The sequence below is a fragment of the Juglans microcarpa x Juglans regia genome, chromosome 6D (assembly GCF_004785595.1).
Source record: "Juglans microcarpa x Juglans regia isolate MS1-56 chromosome 6D, Jm3101_v1.0, whole genome shotgun sequence".
NCBI classification, from domain to species: domain Eukaryota; kingdom Viridiplantae; phylum Streptophyta; class Magnoliopsida; order Fagales; family Juglandaceae; genus Juglans; species Juglans microcarpa x Juglans regia.
Genome location: NC_054604.1, coordinates 21876909 through 21903477, shown reverse-complemented (window position 1 = coordinate 21903477; position 26569 = coordinate 21876909). Strand labels below are relative to the sequence as shown.

General features: G+C 36.4%; 1 protein-coding gene and 1 long non-coding RNA gene across 2 annotated transcripts in view; one reads left to right on the top strand and one right to left on the bottom strand.

The window, feature by feature from the left end:
• Positions 1 to 5941, bottom strand: part of LOC121235460 (ankyrin repeat-containing protein BDA1-like) — a 31154-nt gene extending 25213 nt beyond the window's left edge. Inside the window, exons 1-2 of the mRNA XM_041131808.1 lie at positions 5345 to 5941; positions 4613 to 5041 (exon numbers count right to left, since the gene is read on the bottom strand). Of these exons, the coding sequence (XP_040987742.1) occupies positions 4613 to 5041; positions 5345 to 5941 (1026 nt within the window). The remainder of the gene's footprint in view (positions 1 to 4612; positions 5042 to 5344) is intronic.
• Positions 5942 to 22506: 16565 nt separating this feature from the next.
• Positions 22507 to 24583, top strand: LOC121268783. Its single transcript, XR_005941262.1, has 2 exons — positions 22507 to 22964; positions 24203 to 24583. It is a non-coding gene; the product is annotated as an uncharacterized LOC121268783 (long non-coding RNA).
• The last annotated feature ends 1986 nt before the right edge of the window (positions 24584 to 26569 follow it).

The window sequence follows — 26569 nt, the reverse complement described above, 5'->3', positions numbered from 1 at the left end:
ACTTATTTTGTTTCCGTCCATCGTCTCAAACTCTCTCTCTATTTATCAATCTTCTCCGCCCCAAGTCGCTAGGCAACTGGAAACTCCACCATCCAACCATGACGGGATAGCCTCCACGGCCGAGCACCTTCGTGTCCTCATATAGGAACCATTACTGCGTGCACTTCAACAGTCGGCAACAAGCAACAAATTTGAACCGCTGCCCTTCACGTCCAGGAAGCAATAGACAAGCCACCTCAACATGCACTCAAGTCTTCATTAGCTCTTTCAGCCACCTCAACCTTGCATCGAGAACCCCACGGCAACGAAGCTCCGTCGCGCCCAACCAACCATCACCAACCTTTGTGGGAAGCAGAAACCGAAACTGCTCTGTTTCAAGCCCATAGAAGAGAGCAACGCCACCCTAAGCATGCTGCACATCTCCTCACGTTCCACCTTACATCATCGAGTAGCACCACTGTGACACGCACCCTGCACCACCCCAAAGCACCATACCCAACCTAGAGTCGTCGTGAGCCACCATCACCGCACCTTCACCCCTCTCGACTACTCCCTGTCGGCATGGTCTTCATGCTCTCTCCCTTTCTTTGAACTCCACTGCTTGCCACGGAAGAGACTTCCGTGATTGTATCTCGCCATCCCAGCCCCTACAACTTCTCGTGTTCCTTGCTCTCCCTCGGTGATTGTTCTTTTTTTGTTATGCCGTGATGTCTCTCTTTCTCTCGTTGTGTTCTCTCTCTCACGTCTTTCTCTCACATTCTCCCTCTCTTTGTGCCCTGCCGCCACACCCAACTGTGCCACTTTCGACATCCACTCAGTGCCCTCCAATCCGTTGTCGCGAGTTTCCCTCACAGTGAGCTTGGTTCCATTGCACGGTAGTGTTATGTTTTATTTCCCAGAAATCTGCCCATGCATTTTATGATGTTTCCTAAAATATCCTTGGTATTAGGTGGGTTCTATTGGGGGTCATTGTCTATATATTATGCTTATTTTGTGAAGGCTGTGTTTTAATATAAGATCGTATAAACAAAATAAATGAGGATTTAAATTATATTATGTTAATTTTAGTCCCTTGTCATATAGCATTTCGAAGTTAGCATGTTGAAGAAATTGTTTTAAGTATAATGATATTACTTTCAATAGTTATTAAAAAGATTGTTAATTCTATTAAATGAGTTTTCTACTTGTTACATTATTAGAGTTTGATATAAGTATATTATTAAGTTCTAAATTAGAAGTATTTAACCTGTTTTTAAACACTAAGCCGATTATATGATACAAGTCCTTGATGGTTTTAAATTAGAAATGACTCAGAATATTTTATGAATTACTATTGCTTAAGAAATTTATGAATTTCCTACTACATTATATGTTGGCAGTATTAAATCATCTTTTTAATAATAGTTTATAAAGTTATGAGTTTTAAATATGATTAAGTTAATTTTTGAAATGAATCTAAGTTGTTTTGCCATATTTTGATAAAATTACATTATGATAAGTCAAGATTATTTTTAATGATAAGGGTATTTATTAGATTTCTGATAACTGGATACTTATCAAAGCTATTTTCCGTAGTATGATTTTAATTAGTAGATTGAGAGTTTTATTTGTCATTTTAGAAGTTCAGTAACCTTTAGTATTCCGTATAGGTGACAATTGGTATTTATTTGGCACGATTGTGGAAATATTCAGAAGATCTAAAAAAGTTCAGGTAAGCGGAGTTCTTATGCTAGACTTTACACAAATTGTTTAGACTGAGGTTGACTTTTTTAAAAAATTGCATGTTTTGTGATGAAATGAGAACTTGGAAAAAACCAACCTCAGTCGCTTATTTGCATTACTCATGAAATCTGTATGAAAAAAGAGAAAATGTTTCTGACATGCATTGTGTAGACATAAGCTATATTTTGTCATGCTGTCTCTGAAATCTGAAAAAGAATAATATTGAGAATCTGAAAAATTGTGCATTTATTTAGAAAGATGTTCTGACTTTTGTTTTCAATTTGTGAGAATGATCTGAATATGTTTTGGTACTCTGTTTTGTTTTGATATGGCATTTGAAAACCTTTGGCACGGTGTACTGATTTTGTATCTGACTCTGTCTCTGCTCTTATTTGCTCTGCTCTGTTATGCTCTGCTCTATTTAGGTTGGTACCAACTTCTCTGTCTTTGAGTGCACCCACTTTGAAAACAAAGTGGTTTCTTGTGGTCTTTCCTGTGTGCACACTCGGGGCTCTGAGAGTAATAAGGGAAAGATTTCACCTCTGTCTCTGTCTGGTTTGGCCATCGGGGTTAGCACAACCCTACCATGGGGGTGAAACATAGTCTCTGCTATGTGAGATGCTCTATTTTGATGTGATGATGATGATCAGGTTATGTTATGCCAAAGTACTCTGGGTTTTACTTGTCTTAAAATCATCGCTATGTTACTTTTGAAAACATATTTTGCTCTGCGTGATAACTCTAGAAAATATTTTGTTCGGTATACTGTACTTTGTAAATATTCATGTTTGCACACTAGCATATGTCCTCTGCTTACTGAGTTGTTGATAACTCACCCCTTATCTCCACAATATTTTTCAGATATTTTGGATATTTCAGCGGAGGTTCAAGAATAGGAAGCATGGGTAAGGCTTTGTGAGCATAGTCTATTAAATACAAAGAGGGTATCTATTATTGGAGAATTTTATTGAATAGTTTCGTTTTGCTCTGTTGACTTAGTACTTTGGGAAGTTGGCTTTTATTTTGAGATTTCTTTGTATTCTTAGTCATTTATTTTTGGAATAGATGATTTAAAGCAATGAGGTCTATGAGTAAAAGAGGAAATGGAGTTTATATTTGTACAATGAGATATGATTTTAAGTGTTAAGAGGTAATTCTCCGACCCATCCGAGACTGGGGCGTTACACCTTATTTCCATATATTTTTCAGATAATTTTGATGATTTAGCTGGAGAACAAGAGTAAGAAGTTTTAGCAAGGTGTTATGAGTGGAATAAGTGCCTGAGGGTACAAGTGCATATTCGAGAGTCATAGTTAGTAAATTGATTTATTTTTCGGCATTTTGATTGATGAATTAATGATATTTTTGAATCTTTGGAGAGTTTTTAATTTATATTATTAAGAATTTCTTTGTTGTCCATGTGAAGGAACATAGATTGTTGGGTTGAGTAAATGAATTAATATTTTATGAAATTTTCTGGATTTTATACTTGTGTTATTTAAGTTGATATTAGGTATTAAGAGCTAACTCTCCGGACTTCCGGGAACGAGGTGTTATAGTAGGTGCAATTGAAGGAGGGAATGTGCTAACCAGTACAAGGGTGTAAGTGGAAGGGTACGGTGTGTGTAAGAGGTGGAACAAGGAAGGTGTCTTGGTTGCTTGCAAAAAGGATCAACTCAATTGTAAATGGAGGGGCAAAATTGATACGGTAGGGGCTTGGTTTTGGGGTTTTAAATTCAAACCAAAGGTGAGGGCAGGTCATGTGGTACAAGGCTGGAAAGGGTAGGGAATGGGCTGCAAAAAGGTGTAAGACCTTTGTAAAAAAGACATGATTTTGCCTTGTTTCATACTCATCCTTCTTATGCTATACTCAGCTTGACTTGTATAATTAATGAGGTCCAAATGGAGGGTAGTGATGGTGCGTGTCAAAGAGGTTTCCTAATGTTTCTAGGTTGAGATGGATGTCTTAAATGGTAAGGTGACCAGTTGGCTGATGACGTGGTGTGCCAGGTCTCCGATTGGCCCATACAGCACTCGAAAATCATGTAAACTTTTATTGCACCATAAAATCCTAAAAATTCTCACAAATCTAATAGTGCAATCCATTTTATATAATTAATTCTAGTATGATCCTAAATGGTAATAAGTTCCCTTGGCGGATCATAGTTCGACTATGCTTCCAAACCGAAAACCTAATTAGTTTTTAATCTGTGAATCTTTCCGAATCTTTCACGGCATATCTAAAATCTAAATAAAAGAAATTATTTCCATCAAATTTCTTTGGGGGCGTTACATGGGTACAGTACTTAAAGGCCAGTAACGTTAACTATTAATGTAAATCAATAAATGAACGGATAATTAATTCATGAAGAAAAATATAAGAGGAAGGGGCTGAATGATAATATTGGAAAGATAAGAAAATGAGAGACAGACAGAATGCTTTTCCATTCGTCTATCGATTAGAGCTGGAATTCCAAAAACAATACATATTAATTAAAACTAGCAATTACCAACTAAAACACGAATAATTTGGGTCTAGCAATTCAGTTATCGGAAGAAAAGTCCATCTGAGTCGTCTGAGCCTCTCAGTCGTCCTATCGACGGTTATAATTGTCGGGAGGATGGACCAAAACTGAATAGACCCACAAAACAGAAGAAGTATAAGATATGGGATCCTAGCTGTCGGAAAAATGGTAAACATTGAAATATTATAGCACAAAACAAGGAATGCAAGGGGTAGGTAGAACAAAATGCGAGTAAATCCTGAAGGGAGAAGGAAGATCATTGTCATGCCTGTTATATAAAACATAAGGCTGTTTGAAATGAAGAACAAAAATGAGTTTGCAGTGCTCATGACTACCGTTCCTGCATGGTGTGGTGGTTGACTCACTTCATGGTTATTATTAGCATTGATCTTGGTTGTTTTATTGAACTGATCGATTCCAGGATGGGAGTTGTCTTGCCAAACTCCTCCTGGAGGGCAGACTGCTGATTGGTACGCAACTGCTATAACAAGTGTAGCAGCCACCAACAACAGATTGCGTACCTCATTTGTTAATTTCGTTCTCTGACGAAACTTGCGTATGTAGAACCTTTCATAAATTGAGATAGGGGATCTAAAATAATCTGTCAGAGATGGAACTTCATCAGGAACAAACGACGCACTTAAAGCTCCGGCACGACATAGCAAATCCTTGATCTCTTCGTAGTCATGAACTTGTAACATCATTCGATGTTGCAAAATGTCTAGAGCCGTATAACCCTCTGAGTTCTTGATGTTTTTTTCAACTGATGCACAATTGACTAAGCACTTCACAACCTGAACAATGTAGAGATTCATAATTATTGATCCCAACACGGTAAACATTCAACGCTACTAAACTACTCCCGAACGTACCCTATATCTCCAAAGAAAAGTCCGACTGCTAGAAAGAAAAATGGACAAAATAAAATCTAGCTACTGAAACCATGAGTAATAAATATCACTTGAGGAAGAGCCTTAGCATGCGTTGGAAATTAAATTCTTACAGATAGCCAGACGTATGCTCAACGAGATAGATCAGAGTTCCAGTATTCTAATTGTATATTCCAGTAGAAGAAAATATGGGTGGACAGAACTTGCCTGGGGTAGATTTCTTGATACCGCAATGTGCAACATCGTGTTGCCTTCGTCATCCCCCCAATTCAGTAACTTCCTTTCCCACGTGTCGGCATGTCTAAACCAGGCACGTCGAAGCCATCCCACCAGGTATTCAAAAGCATCGAACCTGTTGTGTTTTAGTGCAATATGCAAGGCAGTCTCCCTTTGAGTTGTTACAACTTCAAGGGATTTGGGGCAAACTTGTAGAAATGCATGCAGAAGATGGAGGTTTCCAGTTTGTGCTACATAATGCAAAGGAGTCGCACCCCCCTTTCCTTGGACACGGACAAGGTCCTTATCAACATCAATTAGCCGGAACACAAGGTCGGTGTGGTCATATTGCAAAGCAAGGTGCATAGGGGTGAACCCATCTTGATTGAGCCTCGTAGCAAAGGACGGCTTTAACATGGCGATCTCCATGGCAAATCGGGTCCGTCCAGCAGATGCAGCAACGTGTAAAGGAGTGTCAACAAATGAAATCTCATTGATGTCGTCTAAGACTTTTGCATGCTTTCGTATCGAATCGTACAAAAGCTCAATGTTTCCTTCCTCAGCAGCGCACTTCAATTCCGGATCCATTCTGACGAGCTGAAGGAAATTCAAGAAAATGCGTTAAGCTTTAAATCGAAACTGATTTTCGCAGCTACTGTAAGGAGAGTCAAGAATTACTCGTGGCAAAAAAGATGATTGATCGTCCTCTTCTTATCTACAAGTCACGGACTGGAAACCGGTAGGTCAATGGTCATGCATGTGACCATTCCTCGAAACTGTTATAAATTTATAATCCCTAAATTCCTCGAAACTCTTCACACCTTTGTTTTGGGTCGGGGTCCGCGTTTGTTTGCGGTGACTTTTAGTTCGTAAGAATTACTGTCAGATTGCCCGTTCCAGGAAAGAAATTAAAGCGAATAGAAAACTAAAAAGACAATCTCGGGTCCCTTCGTCGAGAGCGCATACATGTTTGAACACAGAAAAGTCGGCCCGAGTTTGTAAATTTGTTATTGTAAATAGGTAGACACTAACAAACAATTGCTTTTCAGCGTTGAGAAATTGTGATAGCCCCTAAACCGTCACTAAAAAGTATTTCTAGAAACCGTCACTAAAGACAGATGTGATTTTTTTTTACATTCCAGCGTATGAGAAATTTATGTTCAAACGTCACATATATGTTCGAACATTGTGGCTATTTACGTGCGAACGTAAAATGTTTTGGCTCCAACGTTCGAACGTTAGTAATTAATGTTTGAACGTGAAATGTTTTGCGTCAACGTTCGAACGCTTTAATTACTAACGTTCGAACGTTTTAATTACTAACGTTCGAACGTTAATTGTAAATTTAAATTAAATATGACTCTAATTTAAAAGTTATGTGTTTTTATAGTGCATAATTTATGAACAAGCCTAAAAAATTGACTTGTATATATTTATATATACCACAATTTGTAATATATAAATCTATATTTATGTTTATATATATTTGAAGTGCAATGATTTAGCATTAATGTTGGAAAATATAACATTAAAGAAGATTGAGAATTGAAAAATATATTTCCATATAAATATTAAATAATATTTTTCTTTAGATATATTAAAAGCAAAATACAAAATATGATAGAATTTCGTAAACAACACTCAGATGATAGTGTTGTTCGCAAAATTCGAACTTCGTACCTCCTCACTCAAGGTATCAACTTTGCATTGAGGATACCTACACGATGGGTGATCTCGGTGACATATGCCTCTATAGCTGCGAGCGATCGATCGATCTTATGATCGATATGCGCAGTCAGCTGTGAGATCACCACATCAACCCAAGCAGGCCGCGCATCTACAGCAGATGTACTCGGCAGCTGCTGACTACTACTTCCCACATGACCTGGCTCAGGCTGCGTTGCATGAACTAGATCCTCTACAGGGGTGGCTGGCATCCCCTTGCTTGTCCAATGCTACGTTGATGCGTGGTCATGTCGAGGGGGCTCATCTGATCTTTGACTCGCTCCTCTGGCTGGGTTGGTACTCTTCGTGCAAGTAATAGCCGATTGATCAGGACACCATATGGGAGATTATCCGTGGAGACGATGCTCGCCTAATAACGGATCCTCTCAAAGATGTGCAGTGGCAAATCTATAGGATCTTCACATGCCACTCGTATAAAAAATTGTGCCTGAAACAGACTAAATGTGGTTTTATGTGCCACAGGATCCACGTTTGTTGCAACAATAAGGTGCAATATGCAGAAGAAAGGTAGCAGATGGTTCTTGTTGAAGGCATTCTTCCTCTCGATCTGCATGCGATCCCTCCTGATGAGGATGTAGAAATCCTCGTCTCGATCATCATCCTGAGCCTCGAGGATAGTGTCCTCGGCCTTTGACTGATCTACATCTCTAGCTGATGCTGGCTCAATTGGGTGGCCAGTAGATGATGTAGAAGTGTCTACATCCTCACGGGATGTAGCGTATATAGATGTCTCAACTCCTGGACAAATTCAGAGGCGCTCGGCGATGACATCTGCTAAAATCTCAATGGAAACACCGTGTACAGTCACGGTGTGAGAGGATGCGTCCTGAGGCATGTCACACATCGTCATATAGAACTCCTGAACCATTAAGGGGTATACCTTCCCCCTCAATGTGTAAATATTTCCCCAGCCTCTACTGACAAAAACATCTCTGAGGTTCATCTGCTCTCATATGAGTTCGTTGAACTCATTGATTAGGACTTCTCGCTCTACCATAACAATATGAGTCTCGATACGAGCGGTGTCCTGAGTGGCTCTTTCCCTCTCTCGTTTCCTAGTATGCAGAGGATGAGCCATATCCTAAAAATAGCAAAGGAAAAAAATTATTTACATTGATGTATTTTTTGTGTTAATTTTAAGTTGCTCTACATTAACGTTCGAACATAGTAAAAGAAATGTTTGAACGTTCAAAAAAAATGTTCAGACGTGTATGTTTTACGTTTGCACGTAAACTACATACATGCAAACATATAATATATACGTTCAAATGTAAGCAGTAAATAAATCTAAATGATGTACATTCGGACGTTTATGTTATACATTCGAACGTATAGGTTTTACGTGGAATGTAACAGATGCACATCCAAATGTTGAAGCATAAATAAATTTAAAAAGTAGTATGTTCGGACGTTATAATTAAATGTTTGGACGTAAATGTTACGAAAAATAACGTCCGAATGTAAAACAATACACGTTCGAATATAGAAGCCTTAATGGCTATGTAATTGAAACGTCGTATGTTTGAACGTCTTGGTGAAACGTTTGAACGTTATGATATAGAATGGCTGAGTCAACTCAACCATTATTGAAATCTCAAAAATCAATCTACAAGGTTCTAAATGCAGAAATGTCACCGTAGAAATGAAGTATACACTTCAAAAAACTTTTCTACCACGACTATTTGGTCAAAGGCAAGTTGTGGTGGCCAAAAAATGGAGTTGAAAATCTCGCCACCAATTGGCCCGTTTTAAACAAAACTAAACCCAAATCTCAAATAAAATATATGCTAGAGGTTAAAAGATGGATGCCTACCTTTTACTGACAGTTGTGGCGGAGTTTGACGGCGGTGGCGTCGAAGGAGTGGCGACGTGCAAACGAGAATGAATAGAAAACGATGAAAATGACATTTCGCCGTTCTGTTTTGGGCTTATATACACAAAATGTTCGAACATAATACTTAGTATGTTCGAATGTATTTTGATTGATTTACTAAAATATTGACTACAATATATTATATTATTAATATATGTTATATATTATAATGTATACTATAACATATAGCATACTATATATAATGTAATATTATAATATATATATACTGTGTATTATATATATAATGTATTATATAGTATATTATATATATTGTACTATATCTATAGTATAGTATATATTTAACATTATATTATATATTATAATATAATATATAATATCATTATTTATATAATTATATTTAATTAATCCAAATATCTAAGTTCCTCCACGGGGACACTAACGAAATTTTCAATAATATAAATTAGAAATTCTCCAAAAACTCCAAAATATCCTTAACTCATCAAATCAAAATACCCGAAAGATAAATCAGTTTACTAACTACGACTCTCAAATAAGTACTTGTACCCTCAGTCACTTATGCCACCACGATCATCACACCTTGCTAAACTTTCTACTCTTGTTCTCCAGCTGAACCATCAAAATTATCTGAAAAATAATTGGAGATAAGGGGTGAGTTATCAACAACTCAGTAAGCAGAGGATATATATTAGTGTGTAAATATGAGCATTTACAGAGTTCAGAATGCAGAACAAAATATTTCTTTCAGAATGCAGAATCAGAATAATGTTTTCAAAATGCAGCGTCAGAACGTGTTATCAAAAATATCAGAGCGAAAGTTTCAAAAATATTCATAATCAAAATTCCTTTGGCATAGCATAAACTGAAACATTACATCTTATCTTATCATATCAGAAAAAATACCATGTTTAACCTCAGTGGTAGAGTTGTGCAAACCCCGGTAGCTAACCGAGTAGAAATAGAATGTGAATCTTCCCCTTATTCATTCTCGGAGCCTCGAGTGTGCACATAGGAAAGACCACGCAGAAAATCACTTTGTTTCCAAAGTGGGTGCACCAGAAACAGAAAATTTGGTACCAACCCGAATAGAGGCCACAGTTTTACACCCGTGGTGACGTCAGAATGGAACATAAACAAAAACAGAATGTTATACCAAAGGTTTTTAGAAATCACATCAGATCATATCAGAGTACATAAAATTTTCAGAATAGAACAAAATCATATCACAATATAATTTATGCATAAAATTTCACATTCGCTCTATTTTTTAAAGGTCAGAAACAGAATGTAAAAAATAAGCTCATGTCTACACCAATCATGACAGAAAATAATTTCTTCTTAAACAAAATCTCATGAGTAATGCAGAACAAATAATTGAGGTAGTTCAAATTTATTTTCATAATCAAATATGTATATTTTCTGAAAACTTAATCAAATATGTATATTTTCTAAAAACTAATCTCAGCTCATTTTATTTTAATGCAAAGTTTAGCATAGGAACCCCGCTTACCTGAATTCTTAGCTTTTCAGGAATTTCCTCAAAATGCCGAACAATTATTAATTATCACCTATAAAATTCATGTAATTCTCATAAATTTCCAATCAACCACGTATTTCGATATTTAAACTTAAAATGCTAAAAGAACCTATTTTTAAAACCTTAAAATCTAAAATTCTCATAATACCTAAATACTATCATTTTCTAAGACCATCAATATCCACTTAATCGAATTCGTACTTAAGAAGAAAATTTATCGAATAAGTATTATGATAATTATAGAACTCAATAAAAATTAATATTCAAAATATCTAAAATACCAACAATATTTTATAAATAAATACAATACATTGGTTACTAAAATTTCCATAAAATAAGTCATGAAAAACACATCTCTTAAAAAAAATAGGTTTATTCCTTTAATTAAAAATATTATCAAAATACAATATAATATTTAATGAGACTTAAAGCAAAACCCATTTAAATATAAAACCAAAAAAAAAAAAAAAACCTCTCACCTGAAAACATTAGGTTAAAACTACCTTCCATATATATATATATATATATTAGGTTAAAACTAGTAAGTACCCAAGTTAAAACTTTACTTATATATATACGTACATAAATATATATATATATATATAAACACCTTATGAAGAAAACTAACGATGAACATACACATGAATATTAGAAAATGCAGCGGCGGCAGGGACTCACCAAGAAGGTAACGTGCGACGGCGCAGTGTGCCATGGGAGCTGGTGAAGTCGGCGGAGCACTGAGAGAGAGAGAGAGAGCAATACGGTGAGGGAAACGGATAGTGAGGGAGAGACGGAGAACGAGGGAAAGGAAACTCGCTGCGAAGGAGGAGCTGCATAAGGCGCGGAGATGAAGACGGCTGTCCCGGCAGGGTCAAACGTGTGGGAAGGAGTTGTACAAAGAGTTGGGAGATGGACAGTGGCAACGTCGGCGGCTGGGTGGTAAAGACGAACTCACGGTGGCCGAAACAAACTGCTCTGTTTTTGGGAGATAAAACAGAGGATTTTGACTTGGTAGAAGTGACGGGTTGCTGTTTCCTGTGGCTGTGGAACGCGGTTCTGGTGGTTGGTCTTGGCAGATGCTTACGAGGGGTGGATGAACTGGACGACAACTATGTGGAGGTACTGGGGTGGCGCAGCAATGCACGGTGCGGGCTTTGTGTAGGCACAAGTTGCTCCGATCTCGTATGGGGGGCAGCGTGAATTCTGGTCGGTGCACGTTGGAGATGGGGTGCACTGGTGGCGGCAGTATGGATGACGGATGGTTGGGCTTTCGTGAGATGACACTCCGTATGGGAGTGCATGAAACTGAGGGGATGGAGGCTGGGGCTTACGATTCTAAGGTGGTGCCGCAGCAAGTGTTTGGGTAGTTTCTAATAGCATGGAATAACATATGTGTGTCTATATATATGTGAGGTGAAAACCCTAGAGAGACGAGGAAGACGTGTGTGCGGATGAAAGGCTAAGTCGTGTGTGCGCATGGAGTGGACGAGAGGAAGACTTAAGGGTGAAAAAGAAAAAATAGACGGGAAAAAAAAAATAAAACATGTGGGGAAGTTAATGTGTGAAAAAAAAAATAATTAAACTAAAACAAAATAAATAAATTATAAAAAAAAATTGAGCTTGATTGGGTTTGGGTGTTACATTAAAAAATTATTTACATTCATATTCGTTCTATATATTATATGTATACATATTACAATTAGCATTCTTCATATATTTTGTAGCACTTGAGTTCTACAAATTCACAGAATAGATCTGCTTTGACTGTCCACCATTGTGCAGGTTCAAGGTCATTCCACCGTCTTGCTGAAAAAATGGTAATTAAAAAATTATAGAATTCATTTATTTTTCTGATATTCTTTTTATTTAAGTACTAACATTATCTTTTTAAAATTGCTAATGTCGCTTTGTTAGAAACGTGATGATCCTAAAAACTTTTCTCTCATTCATGTCTATGACGCTGTTCACACTAATGAGCATAGTGAGTGGATGGATCCTGTCGCTGCAGATAATTATGTAAGCAATGTTAATTTTGTAAAATAAATTATGCAACATGTGAATAATTTATTTTTTATTTCTATTTCTTTTAATTCGTTACTTATTAACGATCATTATCTTTCAAATTGCAGGAAAAAATGATGGAGATGCAATCGGCTTCTAGGGAATCCTCTCCTAGGGACATAGACATATTCATCCATGTGCTCAGGCTGCAGTCTAGTATGGCAAGAGGTTTGGGACGATTTATCAAGCATAGATGTTCATCCTCCTCAACCTCATCGACTTCACCAATTAATAATTTTACCAAAGATATAGATGCTGCACGGCGTAAGAATGAGTATATGAGGTCGAGACAGCAAGAGTTAAGAGTCTCTCTTAGAACGACAGTCTTATTTAGAGATGCGTTTGTAGGACTAACAGAGAGACCAGCAGGAAATAATACGCAGTGACGTCCAAGAGCGAGTGCAATGAGAGATAATGGTATCAATGAAGCGTGTTATGTCATTGCAATAGAATCGCGGAGGGCGAAGAAAAATGAAGAAATAAATTTTATCAGGGTATATAACTAGTTTTAATATCTAATTTTAAAACTTTATAAGATATTATTTGTTGTTAATTGCTGGTATGTAATATGATACAATTAGTATGATTTTAAATTTTATGAAATTAGCATTTCTGATGTATACGTTCAAATGTAAATTAAAAATGTTCTAACGTTGGTTCATGTTTGAACCAACATTCGAACGTGAATACATAAAATTGTATAGTAACAATCGAACGTAGTCCTTTACGTTCGAACATACTCACCTTCAAACGAACAAAACGTTCGAATGATTAAATGTTAATTACAACAAACGTTTGAATTTTAGATCAAACGTTAACAGACCATTGTTCAAATGTAATGGGTTTAAAGATTGGACGTTATTTCGAATGTAAACAAAGGAGCGTTCGAATGCAAGTGGTATGTTCAGACGTTTTTGTAATTTTTGGTGACGGTTTCCTCTGTCACAAAACACAAAATTGTGTTGTAGTGAGATGTAGCAGTACTTCTCATTTATCATTGCTCTCTTTTACTCCCATGTGATACTATAAGAGATTTGACTTTTAGAAATGAAATTTTTTAAGGATGAATTAAATTTCGTTCTTAAAAGTAATTTTTGGAGACAGTTTCTCAAAAAATACCTGAGCTACTAAATTAGTTTGTTTGAATGGATAAATATCCATTTGAACAAGATATTTGTGATGAACAAAATCGTCTGAGAAGAAAACCGTTCGAACGGAACAAAATAGATTCGAACATGAAATTAATGTCTGTTCAAACAGTATATAATCTATTCGTAAATTTCGTTCTTAAAAGTCATTTTTGGAGACAAAGTTTCTCAAAAAATACCTGAGCTACTAAATTAGTTTGTTTGAATGGATAAATATCCATTTGAACAAGATATTTGTGATGAACAAAATCGTCTGAGAAGAAAACCGTTCGAATAGAACAAAATAGATTCAAACATGAAATTAATGTCTGTTCAAACAGTATATAATCTATTCGAATAATAATATTGGTGGGAAATTAATTTATTTTTCCTGGAGAAAGTTAATAACTGTTCAAATTTAAATTTCTTTGTTCGAACAAACATTTTTTTCATTAATTTGTTATCATCATTAATTTGTGCGTATTTTTTCCATTAAAGTAACAAATATTTTTTTCATTAATTTGTTATCATTTTCAAAATTTAAAAATGTGTATATATTATGATTTGTGGTGAGTTAAAATATTTATAAATTCATAAAATAATTTTATGTAATTAATTTCAAAACTTTATAGTGATTTCTTTTATGTTAAATTTATATAAATATAACTTTAAAGATAGTTTCATTTTTTATATTTTCATGAACGGCAAGTAAAATAAAAAAAAAAAACAAATTAGCAAACACAAAAAATCAAAACCATACATGAATTACATCCTAAATATATAATATTCAATACAAAATAAAAAAGTAAAATAATAACTAAAACGATCAATATTTGCCAAGTTGATCAACATCCTCTTGTAACATTTTAATGCGTCCTTCCAGATCCCTAAACTTCTCCATGATGAGCTCAACGAACTCTACAAACAGAGCTTGTACCTGATTCAAAGTAGCCCTAAGAGTCTGTCTCTCAAAAGCCGCAGTACTACTACAAGTTGGATCTGTCGGTGTGGCACTTGGCTTTTCTGGTGTAGTCTTCAGCAAGTGCCCCTTACTCTTGTGTTAAGGGGCCCCATCTGTGGCGACCTCTGTTCAATCATAGACACTGTAACGCCGATCAAAGTAGGAGGTTAGATATCAGCAGTGCAAATGGTAGACTGCCTCCACTAGAATAGCGTGACTCCAATCGAATGTAGAGGAAGAAATACAATGCTAGATCAATAAGTTGCCCCCTTGCTATCCATAACAAAAATTTGGCTAGATCGATTCCGAAATCAGTCTCTTGTTTTTTCGAATCGATGTTATAGCCAGTAATCAAATTAAGCATTCTATGGAGGAGCCAAAGGATCTCGCACTAGCTGAAGCACCTAATCGTCTGTGAGACCATCATCAGGTAGATTCTCATCCTCACTACCATCTGAATTAGTATCAAACTCTAAATTCGGGGCTAGCATGGAGGATGCAGTCGGTATGTAGGAATCAGATGGTGCAATCGTTGGTCCCCCTGTAGCCGCTGCAGGATCTGCATCGCCTACATGTAGAATGTCAAGGAACTCAGCAACAATGTGGGGAGAGAGTAATATTCATTCCCCGGACCAATAAGGTGTATAACAGAGCATCAGCGCTATCCTTTACCATGGCACGATAAAACTCACCGACCATCTCTAGATATGCAATCCCCTGCTGCTGACAGATCGGTGTCCATCCCCGCTCAGTGAAGATGGACTGTATGCTCCGTCCCTCCCTTGAAAGATCAGAGAAGTCAAACAAAATAATCTCACGCTCGACAAGTATAGGCCTCGTCTCCTAAGCATGAGCTATTCCACTACTTTGGCCGGATTGATCTCTCACACGTTTTCTTCCGCTGGATGCCATTAGTATATTGTTTAACCACAAGGAAAATAAGAATATAATTAACCATAATATTTAAATTATATTATTGAATAATTATACTATATTGAACTGAATTGAAATAATTAGTTTGAACGGAACATATTCTGTTCAAACTAGTAAAATCTATTCGAATGGAATGTTCTATTCATTTGAACTGAAAATTTTTGTTCATTGGAACGAATTTATTTTGTTCGAACTGAAATAAATTTGTTTGGCAACTGAGCGTTCGAATGGACTAGAGTTCGTTTGAATGGGAACAAGCCAAACAGCTATGGTTGAGTTGACTCAGCCCCGAACGAAAAAACTCAATCAAGATGTTATCCTTTGTTTTAATCATTATAAATGATTAAGGAATGAAGCCCAATCATTTCTATCCATTATTTTGATGTTATTTCTACGGAATACACCAAAATGGGGGATTTCGGATTCAAAATACATACCTCTCAAACACAACCCATTCGAATATAAATCAAACAATAGATGTGGAGACTCGACTCATACCTCTTGGAAGTTCAAATGTGGGGTTGCTATGGCGGTTGAGTGGCAGTTTTTGTGGTGGAGATAAGGGGCGAAAATGTTGCTCTCAATGACTGTAGGTTCGAACTGGAGTGATTTGTTTCATTGTATTCGAACTAGATATATAATAACCTTGCCGTCTCGTTCAGACTGGATAAATATTCATTTGAGCGGTTATTATACTAATATATTTCTAATTATATTACTAATAGTAATATATAATAATACTATTATTACAAAGTACAAAAGTATAAAAATAAAAGTAATAATAGTATTATAATACTTTTATTTAATATATTTAGTATATTATTTGTAAATATATTTATTCTTTTACCTATAACATACTAAGTAATTAGTATAATTACAATGGCTTAATTATATAGCGCATATATATAAGTTATGATAACCATACTCGTACAGTTTATATAATATTATAACACTAACTATAGTTACTAGTTACTATTATAAGTTATGATAATTGTATAAGTTAATATAATTAATATATATTAATAAGTTATATATTTGGTACTTATAATAATATAACACTAACTATAGGTATACGTTACTAGTATAAGTTATGATAAGTAGCATACAAGTACTTAATATAATTAATATATATTAATAACTTAATATAATTAATATATATATATAGTGCTTATTAGTTATATAGCTATTATAGTGTAAGTATTATATAGTTACTATATAGCTAATGCTATAGCTATTATAAGTTATGATAACTATACTTATTATATTTTATATAACAAGTTAACAAGTTATACAATATTAAAATATTTTATACGATAGATTATTAAAATTATAGGAAATCACTTATAAGTATAATAATACTATTATTAGTTCGAACCCAATAACGTCTCATTCGAACTGAGTTATCTCGTAGAATGTATTTGGAGGGAAACTTCACACCAAATACTTTGAATATTAGTTTATTCGAACGTGAAAATTCCTCATTCGAACGCACTGGTCAAATTGTGTTACGAAAATACCCTTTGAAATTCTCTACATTTGAAAAATATGCCAAGGAATATTCTAGTTTGTTAGTTCGAACGAGAATATTACACGTTCGAACTTGAATTAAATTGTGGAAGATTTGGCACCTATTTGAAATTTTCCTGTTCAAATACGTAAATGTCCAGTTCGAACGAGACTTCACAGATTTTTTATAAACCTTCTATAGTATCCTGTCAACCCAAGAAAGCGCCTCAAGGACTTGATAGATTTGGGCTGGGCTGTTCCACCATGGCCCTTAGTTTTTAAGGGTCAGTTCTTACCCCCTGGGCCGAAAATAGATGGCCCAAATATCCCACCTCCAAGCATGCAAAAGAATATTTAGACTGTTTAGCAAATAATTGGTGTTTCCTCAAAGTTTCTAAGGTCATTTGTAGGTGTTGTAAATGCTCCTCCTCATCTTTACTATATATTAGAATGCCGTCGAAAAACACAAGCACAAACCTCTTTTAAAAAGGTCTAAATACTTCATTCATCAGATTCTGAAAAGTGGATGGGGCATTTGTTAGCCCAAATGGCATGACCAAGAATTTGTAATGGCCTTCATGTGTTCAGAAGGCTGTTTTGTGCACATCATCGGGGCTTCACCCTGATTTAGTGATAACCAGGCCTCAAATCCAGCTTAGAAAACACCTTAGAACCACTTAATTCATCCAACAACTCCTCCACCATGGGGATGGGAAATTTATCCTTTACGGTTACTTGGTTCAAGGCCCTATAATCTATACACATCCTCCATGTGCCATCAGCCTTTCTTACCAACAAAACAGGAGATGAATAAGGACTTTGACTGGGGCGGATCATCCTAGAATTCAAAAGCTCCTTAATGATTCTCTGAATTTCATCCTTTTGAAAAAAGGGGTACTTGTAGGGTCTTACTGACACGGGCTGTGCTCCTGGTAGTAAGTTGATTGCATGGTCCTGCTCCCTACATGGTGGTAATCCCTTGGGAACCTCAAGAAACTAGTCTAGCATTTTCTGCACATTCTTGGGACATTTTTGCACACTAGTAATGATTTCTGGCTCATGGATTAGCTGTAGTATTATTCCTTTCTTCTCTAACTTGCTGATTTTGCTACAGGAACTCTCCTCTAGCAGCTGTGTGGACATCATTCCCTACAACACAACATTTTGCTCGTGATGGTTAAATGGCATGGTAAGCCTTTCAAAGTTCCATGAGATAGTGCCTAGGGCTTGTAGCCACTGAACACCTAGAACCACATCACACCCTACTCATTCCAGTAGGAAAAAACCCATAGTAAATGACTTTTCTTGGATTTTAATTTGGGCTCCCTTGCTTCTGCCTTCAGACAACAATTGCTTACCATTAGCCACCCTTACTTTCATTGTGTCCTGCATGGAAACTATCAGCCGAGACCTCTTTGTTGTTGTGGTATCAATGAAATTATGAGTGCTACCTGAATCAATAAGAATAACTACCCACTGACCAGCCAACTTAGCCTTGACTCTCATAGTTTTTGGGTTATTGGACACAATTAAGGCATGTAAGGATATCTCAGGTTTCATGCCTACTTCAGTAACCTCTACTAGATTTACTACCTTTTCCTCTGCTTTTTTTTCTTCTTCATCCTCCACCTATTCTATAAGGAACAATTTGGGACTCTTGCACTTGTGCCCCGGATTCCACTTGGAATCACAATAATAACATAGTCCTCGCTCCCTTCTCTCCTTCATCTGGCCCGAGTTAATTTTTTGCACAGGCACTATAGCCTTACTAGCATTCTGTCCAACTTGGTTTCCACTTCCTTTAAAATGGCTAGATTCCCCCATCCTTGTTAAAGGATTCCTGAAGACTCTTTTACCCACTCTCACAAGTTCCTCTTGAATTTTAGCAAAACTAAAGGCTATTAAGAGATGAGGTGGATTGAAAATCTTAACTGACAATCTAATTTCATCCTTTAATCCACTAAAAAAATAGCTTGGTTTGTGTGGATCCGACAATCTATGTAGCCTATTAGACAAATTTTCAAACTCCACCTTATACTCCTCTGCTGACCCAGTTTGTCTTAGTTTGGTCAAAGACTCCGTAGGATCATCGTATGTGCTAGGACCAAACCTAATGAGGAAGGGGCTAACAAATCCTTCCCAATCCTCTATGGATCTTGAGATTTCCATATCTTGAAACCAAACCATTGCCCTACCTTCCATGTGAAAGGAGGCCAATCTGAGTCTCTGATTGGGTAGTGTATTGTAGAATAAGAAAAATTGATTGCCTTTATAGAGCCAACCTATGGGGTCATCCCCAAGGAAAGAGGGAAACTCCAACCTTACTGATCTTGGGATTAACTCACCACTATTCTCCCCTATGTCCTCCCTTCTGTAATTTATTCTTGATGAATATTCTTCATGATGCTTAGCATTCTTTTTCTGCAGTTCTGAAGTCAATGCCGCAAGTGGTTGGACCACCAAAACAGATTGCCTCTTCAGCGCTAGCACCTCCATTTCCAAGGTTTTAAACAGAGATTTTGTGGATTTCTTCAACCCGTTCGAGCCTTCTTGCAACTGATTCATCCTAGTGCCTTCTGCCATTGATAACGAAGTAGCCAAGCATAACCTGGCTTTGATACCAACTGTTACACGCCTGATGGACAATAAGGAAAATAGCTCACTTCGAGGGTCAGAGCCTCCAAAGATAAAGGAAAAGGAATTCTGTTTGTATTGATATGTTTTGGATACCAGAGAAACCTCCATACACAGATGCTATATGCCGTAAATCTATAACTGACTTGTAGTAAAGATAAAACTACCTAGTAGCACAGTAATGGAAATAACAGACAGACATCCCTTATAGATGGGCTCACAATAACTACTATGGGCCAAGCCTAGACTCTTGAACAATTAACATAGACTCATGTTTATTGGACTTAATGGAAAAGATTAGAAGAAGCCCATTCGGCCCAAGGCCCATCAGAAAGTAGCCCAAATTCCCTTATCCTCAAGCATCGAATCACTTTGCTTTCCCTTTCATGTCGTCGCCCAAATGCTGCTTCTGACCCCCTGGTAGCCATTGACACCTTTGAGCCGCCGCATAACACCCTGTTGCACCCACAAACACCCAATGATGCCACGCAATCCCCAGTCCACCATCGTGCACCCAGTCCTCTCCACCAAACCTCTCTCTCTCTCTCTTCTCCTCTTAGATCTCACTTGATCTCCATGCGCCACCTCCAGCCACGACCACCGCCACCCATGGCTAACCCTTGACTGCACCCTCATGCCACCATCGTACCCTAGCCAGCCCGAGGCCTCTAGATTCCTCTCCTTCGCTTACCTTACGGCCTCGCCGCCAAAACCCATGGTAGCACTACCTCCAGACGCAACCCCCATCCCCTACCACGACTAGTCCCACGAAACAGCCTATGTCCTCCTCCACTCCACGCACAGTCAGAACACCAAACTCTAGCCCAGCCCTCTTCCTATTCCACCACCTTGCACAACCCAAACCAGAACCTTTTGACACCACGAGTTCATGCTAGACAACAAGCGACGCAAGCTTTCAACCCCTCGTTATGGTATAATCTCTATTCCCTTACATTTAGAACTGTTGTATTTGTGAAGCTGAAATTGAATGATGTCGTAAATGTGTTGTATTGTGAACGGTGGATTGTGAATGGAGTAGTTTGTGATGCAACTATGTGTAGTGTGAAGTGCTGGGGAATTAATGTGAAGTTGTAAATTGAGTGAAGTGCCAGAATTAGGTGTGTGATTGTTTTTGTGAATTCGTGGTGTAAGTGTATAAATGGTATGAGCAGATTTCATGTATTGGGTATATTGGTTTGGATTGCAAGGGAGTGGAAGGTATATATTTGGGCAGAGTATGTATCTTGAATGTATTACATATGGATGCCATTTGTAAGAATAAGTGAGTACTTAAATGGATTATATGTTGATCTTAAGTGATAAAGGGGTATGACACATGTCTGTTTGGGGGATCGCACGTGTGTTTGGTAGATTGTATTGGTATGCTTAGTTGGCTTGTGTTATGCATTTGAATGTGAGGAAGTGAAATGAGACTTGAGTTAATGTGGATTGGATTAGGTACCAGAGAAGGGTATTGTTTAAGAACTGGTATTGTGACTGCAGTTGGGTTTTATGGAGAAGTGAGATTAAGTTGTAGGCTCAAAAATAATGGTTGGAGATTAAATAGAAGCATGGAAGCTCACTTTATTAGTTGGAAAATGAAGTCGGGATTTCAGATTCATAGTTAGGCTTAAGATGTATGGCAAGGGATATACTTCAAGGATTGGATGATGACATGTGTAAGTGAAATGAGATGGATACTTTGGATACCTAGAGGTGTAAGTTTGTATAGTTAGGAATCTTATGAAGGAGTATGCAAGTAAATAGATAATAGAGGTTATTTGGTCAATGACTAGTCTAAGTGGAAGAAATCTAAGTAAAGAACGAATTGGAGGTTAAAGCCATGAGAGAGAGAATGGACTAAGAGTTAGGGATAGTTTTATTATGCAAGTTCTACGTTTAGTGTTCTATAAATGAAAAAGAAATGACAAAAGGGTGTGAATGCATGTAGGTTGCCATCTAACACGCACATGAACGAACTGGATGAAATCTACATAGCATTGAGTTTAGGTAAATATTACGTTCATATTCTTCTAGAGTTTTTTAAATATATGAAAATGAAAATGAATGTCTTATAAAATGCTTTTATGAGAGAATGTTCTTTTATGAAATGAAAAAAAATGAAATGTTTTTTAGAATAAAAATGCTTTATGAATCTATGCTAAGCTATTAAGGTTTAAGTATATGTATGTAATGATCTTCTTTGGCAGCCCTTTTTTATGCAACCCAAGAATAGTTGTATATATATGAATGGATGCTATATGTAGTATGTATTGTATATATGTTCTATGAAATTAATGATGAAGTTTTATGCTTCATGATTATGAAAAGATGTTTTATGAAATGAAATGAATTAATGAAAATGAAAGGAATGAATGAAAGGAAAGGAAAGAACTGAAAAGAAATGAATGTTTTAACGTATGAAACTACGTAATGGCCATGATTGATGAATGAATGATGGTACCAAAGGACTGGGCGGATTGCAATGCCCGGTAAGTAGTACTGGTAGTGCACCCAGTGCTGCCCCTTGATTGAGTCATTCTCAACCCACATCCATGGACGAAATTGGGTGCTAAAGACCACTAACCCCAACACACGGGACGTAATAATGTGTACTGGCTATAGGAAAAGCGATAAGATTAATTTTATGCATGAAAGGTTTTAGTTTTATGAAGGAAAGTATAGGGTGGAAAGTGTTTTGAGGAATGAAAGCTTTTTTAAAAAGAAAAACTCCACCTTGTAATATTTTAAAGAACAAAAATTCTATATACAATCGGCTTGAGGACCCACCGCAGAACTGGCTCCCACGTGGCAGTTGAAAATGACGCCGTCTCTTTTATTTTTATTTTTCCCTTCGTTCCCCTCATTCGATTTCCCTCCCCGCCTTCGATTTCTTTACCCCTTCCAGAACCCATTCATTTCCTCCTCCAGATTTCTTCTACCCCTTGAAATCTCCTTCGTGGCCCATAACAGACCTAATTCTTGCAACTTATTCCATCTTTAACCATAGAAGTTGACCCACGAAACCAACTTATTTGGTCCTCTAGCATGACGTCTGTAGAATCATTCATCTTCATCAAGCACGGCAACCAAGCACGATTCCTCTTCATCAAGCACTATTCCCCCCACTCCCACGAAAGCCCCACCTTCCCACTCGAAATCGTAATCCATTCGAAGCCCCTAACCATTATCCTACCCGCGGGGTAATCCCTTGAGGTAATTTGTCCAAAATCTAACCCTAACCCTAACATCATGTAAGTGTAATTTTGGTTTTACTTTCCTTCTAGCATACATTTTAGCTCCAAGGATTTTTTTTTTTTTTTTTTTTTATGATTTTTGATGTATTGTTTTAGCACCCATATTGTGAAAATCCAAGCTTTTGAATTAGATTTTTAGTGATGTTGATGGCTTTTATTCTCGATTACTAATCCATATATGCTTGTGATCACAACTGCATGCTTGTGTTGATGGCTTCATGTTCTTGCTTGCTTGCTTTTGGGAACTGTTATGTGCTGAGAATGGAATAACATACTTGTAGACCCAAAAATTCAATTTAATATAAAATGTGCTATTCTATAACACATTTTATTTTTACAAAATAGATTTCAATAGTTTTTTTCTGACTTTTCTATTTGTGGTTAATTGTTGTGTATTGTGTATTGTTCAAGACAAAATCAATATAAAGAAAAAGATACAGAATTAGTACCGTATTATATATAAAATTAGGCTTGTTGTCATGGCCAAATAACAAGATAAGATTGAGCTTAATGGCTTTTTACAGATATAGCGATTGGGAAGTAAAGGAAGGCAATGATCCACTGCTAACTTAAGTTCCTTTACCAAATTGGCTAAATGTTGATGAACCCTTTTTACACTAATCAGTTATAAATAGCTATTCATTCTTGTAGTCTGCAGATTGGGTGCATTCTTGTAAATTGAATGTCTTTGGAACCAGTAGCTGCCAATACTAATAAATTGGTTAGAACTACTAACTGTATCTTTAGTTTGGAACCAGTAGTTGACACACACTGATTAATTTTTGTCCATTATATTCTATTTAGTTAGTTTGATGTTGTGCATTTTAGATTCTTGAGTTTTTGTTAGGTCAATGTCACTGTATACAAACTTGATATAGACAGAAACAAAATTTCTGTTTTGTTGCATTTGGTTGTAAGGGAAAAAGAAAAAAGAAATGGATTTTCAAGGGCGAGAAATATAGCTTACTGTGTGTTTAAGCCAATATTATTATTTTTGTTTTTCATAAGTAAAATGGAAAACTATTTTGTTTCTTAAATGTGGGTGGTATAAAAAAGTTACTCACTCTTTGGAGAAGCTCTGTCTCGATTATTTTGCACGTTCCATGATGTGGTTGCATTGTCTTATATGCTATAACAATGATGTTCATTTGTTTCTCCTGATGTCCCAGCTAACTTTCTAACATTTTTTTTTTGTTGTAATTTTCACTTGATGTGTATGGGATTACAACTTCGAGAAATATATAATGAGCTGTTAAGGAGCCAAAAAGAGCTCGAGATGAAACTCGATGACATCAAGAGGAGGGAAATTGAGCTTTGTAAGAGAACGGATGAGATCGAGAAGAGAGAGTTGGGGCTTCTGGTGCAAGAAGTTGAAATATTGCGTTGACGCAGATTACTCCAGCTATATTTGGCTTTTGTAGTTATTGTGTCATGTTATGTAATAATACGAAGGTGATTTTGGAACTTGGTATATGTTGTAAAATTTGTAGGCTTATGTTAGACTAATTAGTTGGTGTTTACCAGAGTTCACCAACGAATTTTGTGAAATTTGTACTTAGTTTAAGTTTCTAAAGTGATTTGGGATTGAGTTTTGTATAAATGAATGATTAGTTTAACTTTTTGATGTTATTTAATCTAACTAGTCTGTAATGGGATTGCTTCGAAATTTGTAATTTGATGTTTGTTTTATTGTCACAGATTTTGTCCATAGCATATGTATATTTATATAGTTTGTTTGATCCATGCTTATTATAATTGATATACAAAGAATAGATATACTGCTGTAGTGGCCATTATGGAGGTTGAGTCTCTCTTAAGTCCTTATACTTGCTACACTAGATCACGATTGATCGGGAAGAGATTATCATACACTAAAACTAAGAAGGAAAGGAAGAAGGGATGCCGAAAGAAAAGATTGTGGATTACTGGCTTGACACTACCCGATAACTGAAATTTTGGTGTTAATGTTGACATAATTTTTTATTCTTGCTGTTACAGTCCTTTATAGTTGTTGTTCCTCAAATTTTGGATGACTAAATCAGCTAGGTTGGTTTCCATTATGTTGTAATAAGTTAATATTGAAACCATAACAGAGGAGGAGAAGAGAGGGTAAGTAGTAGTTCTAAGTTTGAAAATTGTAGCTTGATATGGTCTGAAATTCTACTGTTGTTGCTCTTTTGCTTTTGCTTTTTGTATGAACTTCTGCTTCACTTGGGTGGTTTCATCTGGTCTACGATCTCTGTGGTGATAGCTACAAAAAGAAAGAAACTAAATTTAGTGTTGTTGGTTGAAGGTGTCGTGTACTTGAGGTATGAAGACCCTAATTTGTTATTGCTGCTCCAATCTCTCTTAGCTACTACATTGCTGAATTTCATAGGTTGCTAGTTGCAGTTTGAGGCATCTAAATTCTGTTATAGTGGCTGAGATACTTTTTGAGGTGGTCTCGAACAAGGTAAAACAATGACTAAGGTGATTAGAGTTGAGAGGAAGGAAGGTTGAAGCTATCGGGTTGAATATTTTGCTTGCTACTGCAATATGATTTTCTGCTATAAACTCATTCCCATTTGCATCAAAAAATCTCATTCAAGTACACAAAACTCCAGCTTGCTATATGTGGCCATTCAAAGCACACTTACTATAACGCCCCATACCTGGGTGGGTTGGAGAATTACAAACTGTCAATTATAAACATGTCTCCCAACATATCTAAAAATCTCCAAAGACTTCATAAGCATAAATCAATCTCATATCCTCTAAATAAACAAATTATAAACTCCACAAAGTCATTAGTGCAATAAAAATAAACCAAGGGATTCGCAATCTCCTAGTAGGTAAAGCATACCCAACTAATAAATCTATAAGTCCTACTAAACCAAAAACATAATTAAATCTAAAAGACATCAGAAATCATTCTTTTAATGGTAGGTACTTGATATCCTCTCCTTATAGTAATCATGCTCACAATTCTTAATCCAGGTCTTTAGTTGGACTGTCCACATCATCTGAAAATATTATGAAGATATGAGAGGTGAGTTATCAACAACTCAGTAAGCAGAAGAAATATACTAGCGTGCAAGCATGAGCATTTACAAAGTACAGTACGCAGAACAAAATATTTTTCAGAGTTATCATGCAGAACAAAACATGTTTTCAAAAGTAACAGAGTGATGGTTTTAAGATAAGTAAAATCCAGAGTACTTTGGCATAACATAACCTGAACATCATCATCACATCAAAACAGTCAATCTCACAGAGCAGAGACCATGTTTCATCCTCGTGGTGGGGTTGTGCTAACCCAGTGGCCAAACTAGGCAGAGACAGAAGTGAAATATTTCCCTTATTCTTCTTGGAGCCCCAAGTGTATACACAGGAAAGACTACAATAAAACCACTTTGTTTCCAAAGTGGGTGGACTTCGAGATAAAAGAGTTGGTACCAACCCAATCAGAGCAGAACAGAGACAGAACTAGATACAAAATTAGTACACCATGCCAAAGGTTTTCAGATGCCATATCAAAATAAAACAGAGTACCAAAACATAATCAGATCATTCTTACATATTGAAAACAAAAGTCATAGCATCTTTCTAAATCAGTGCACAAT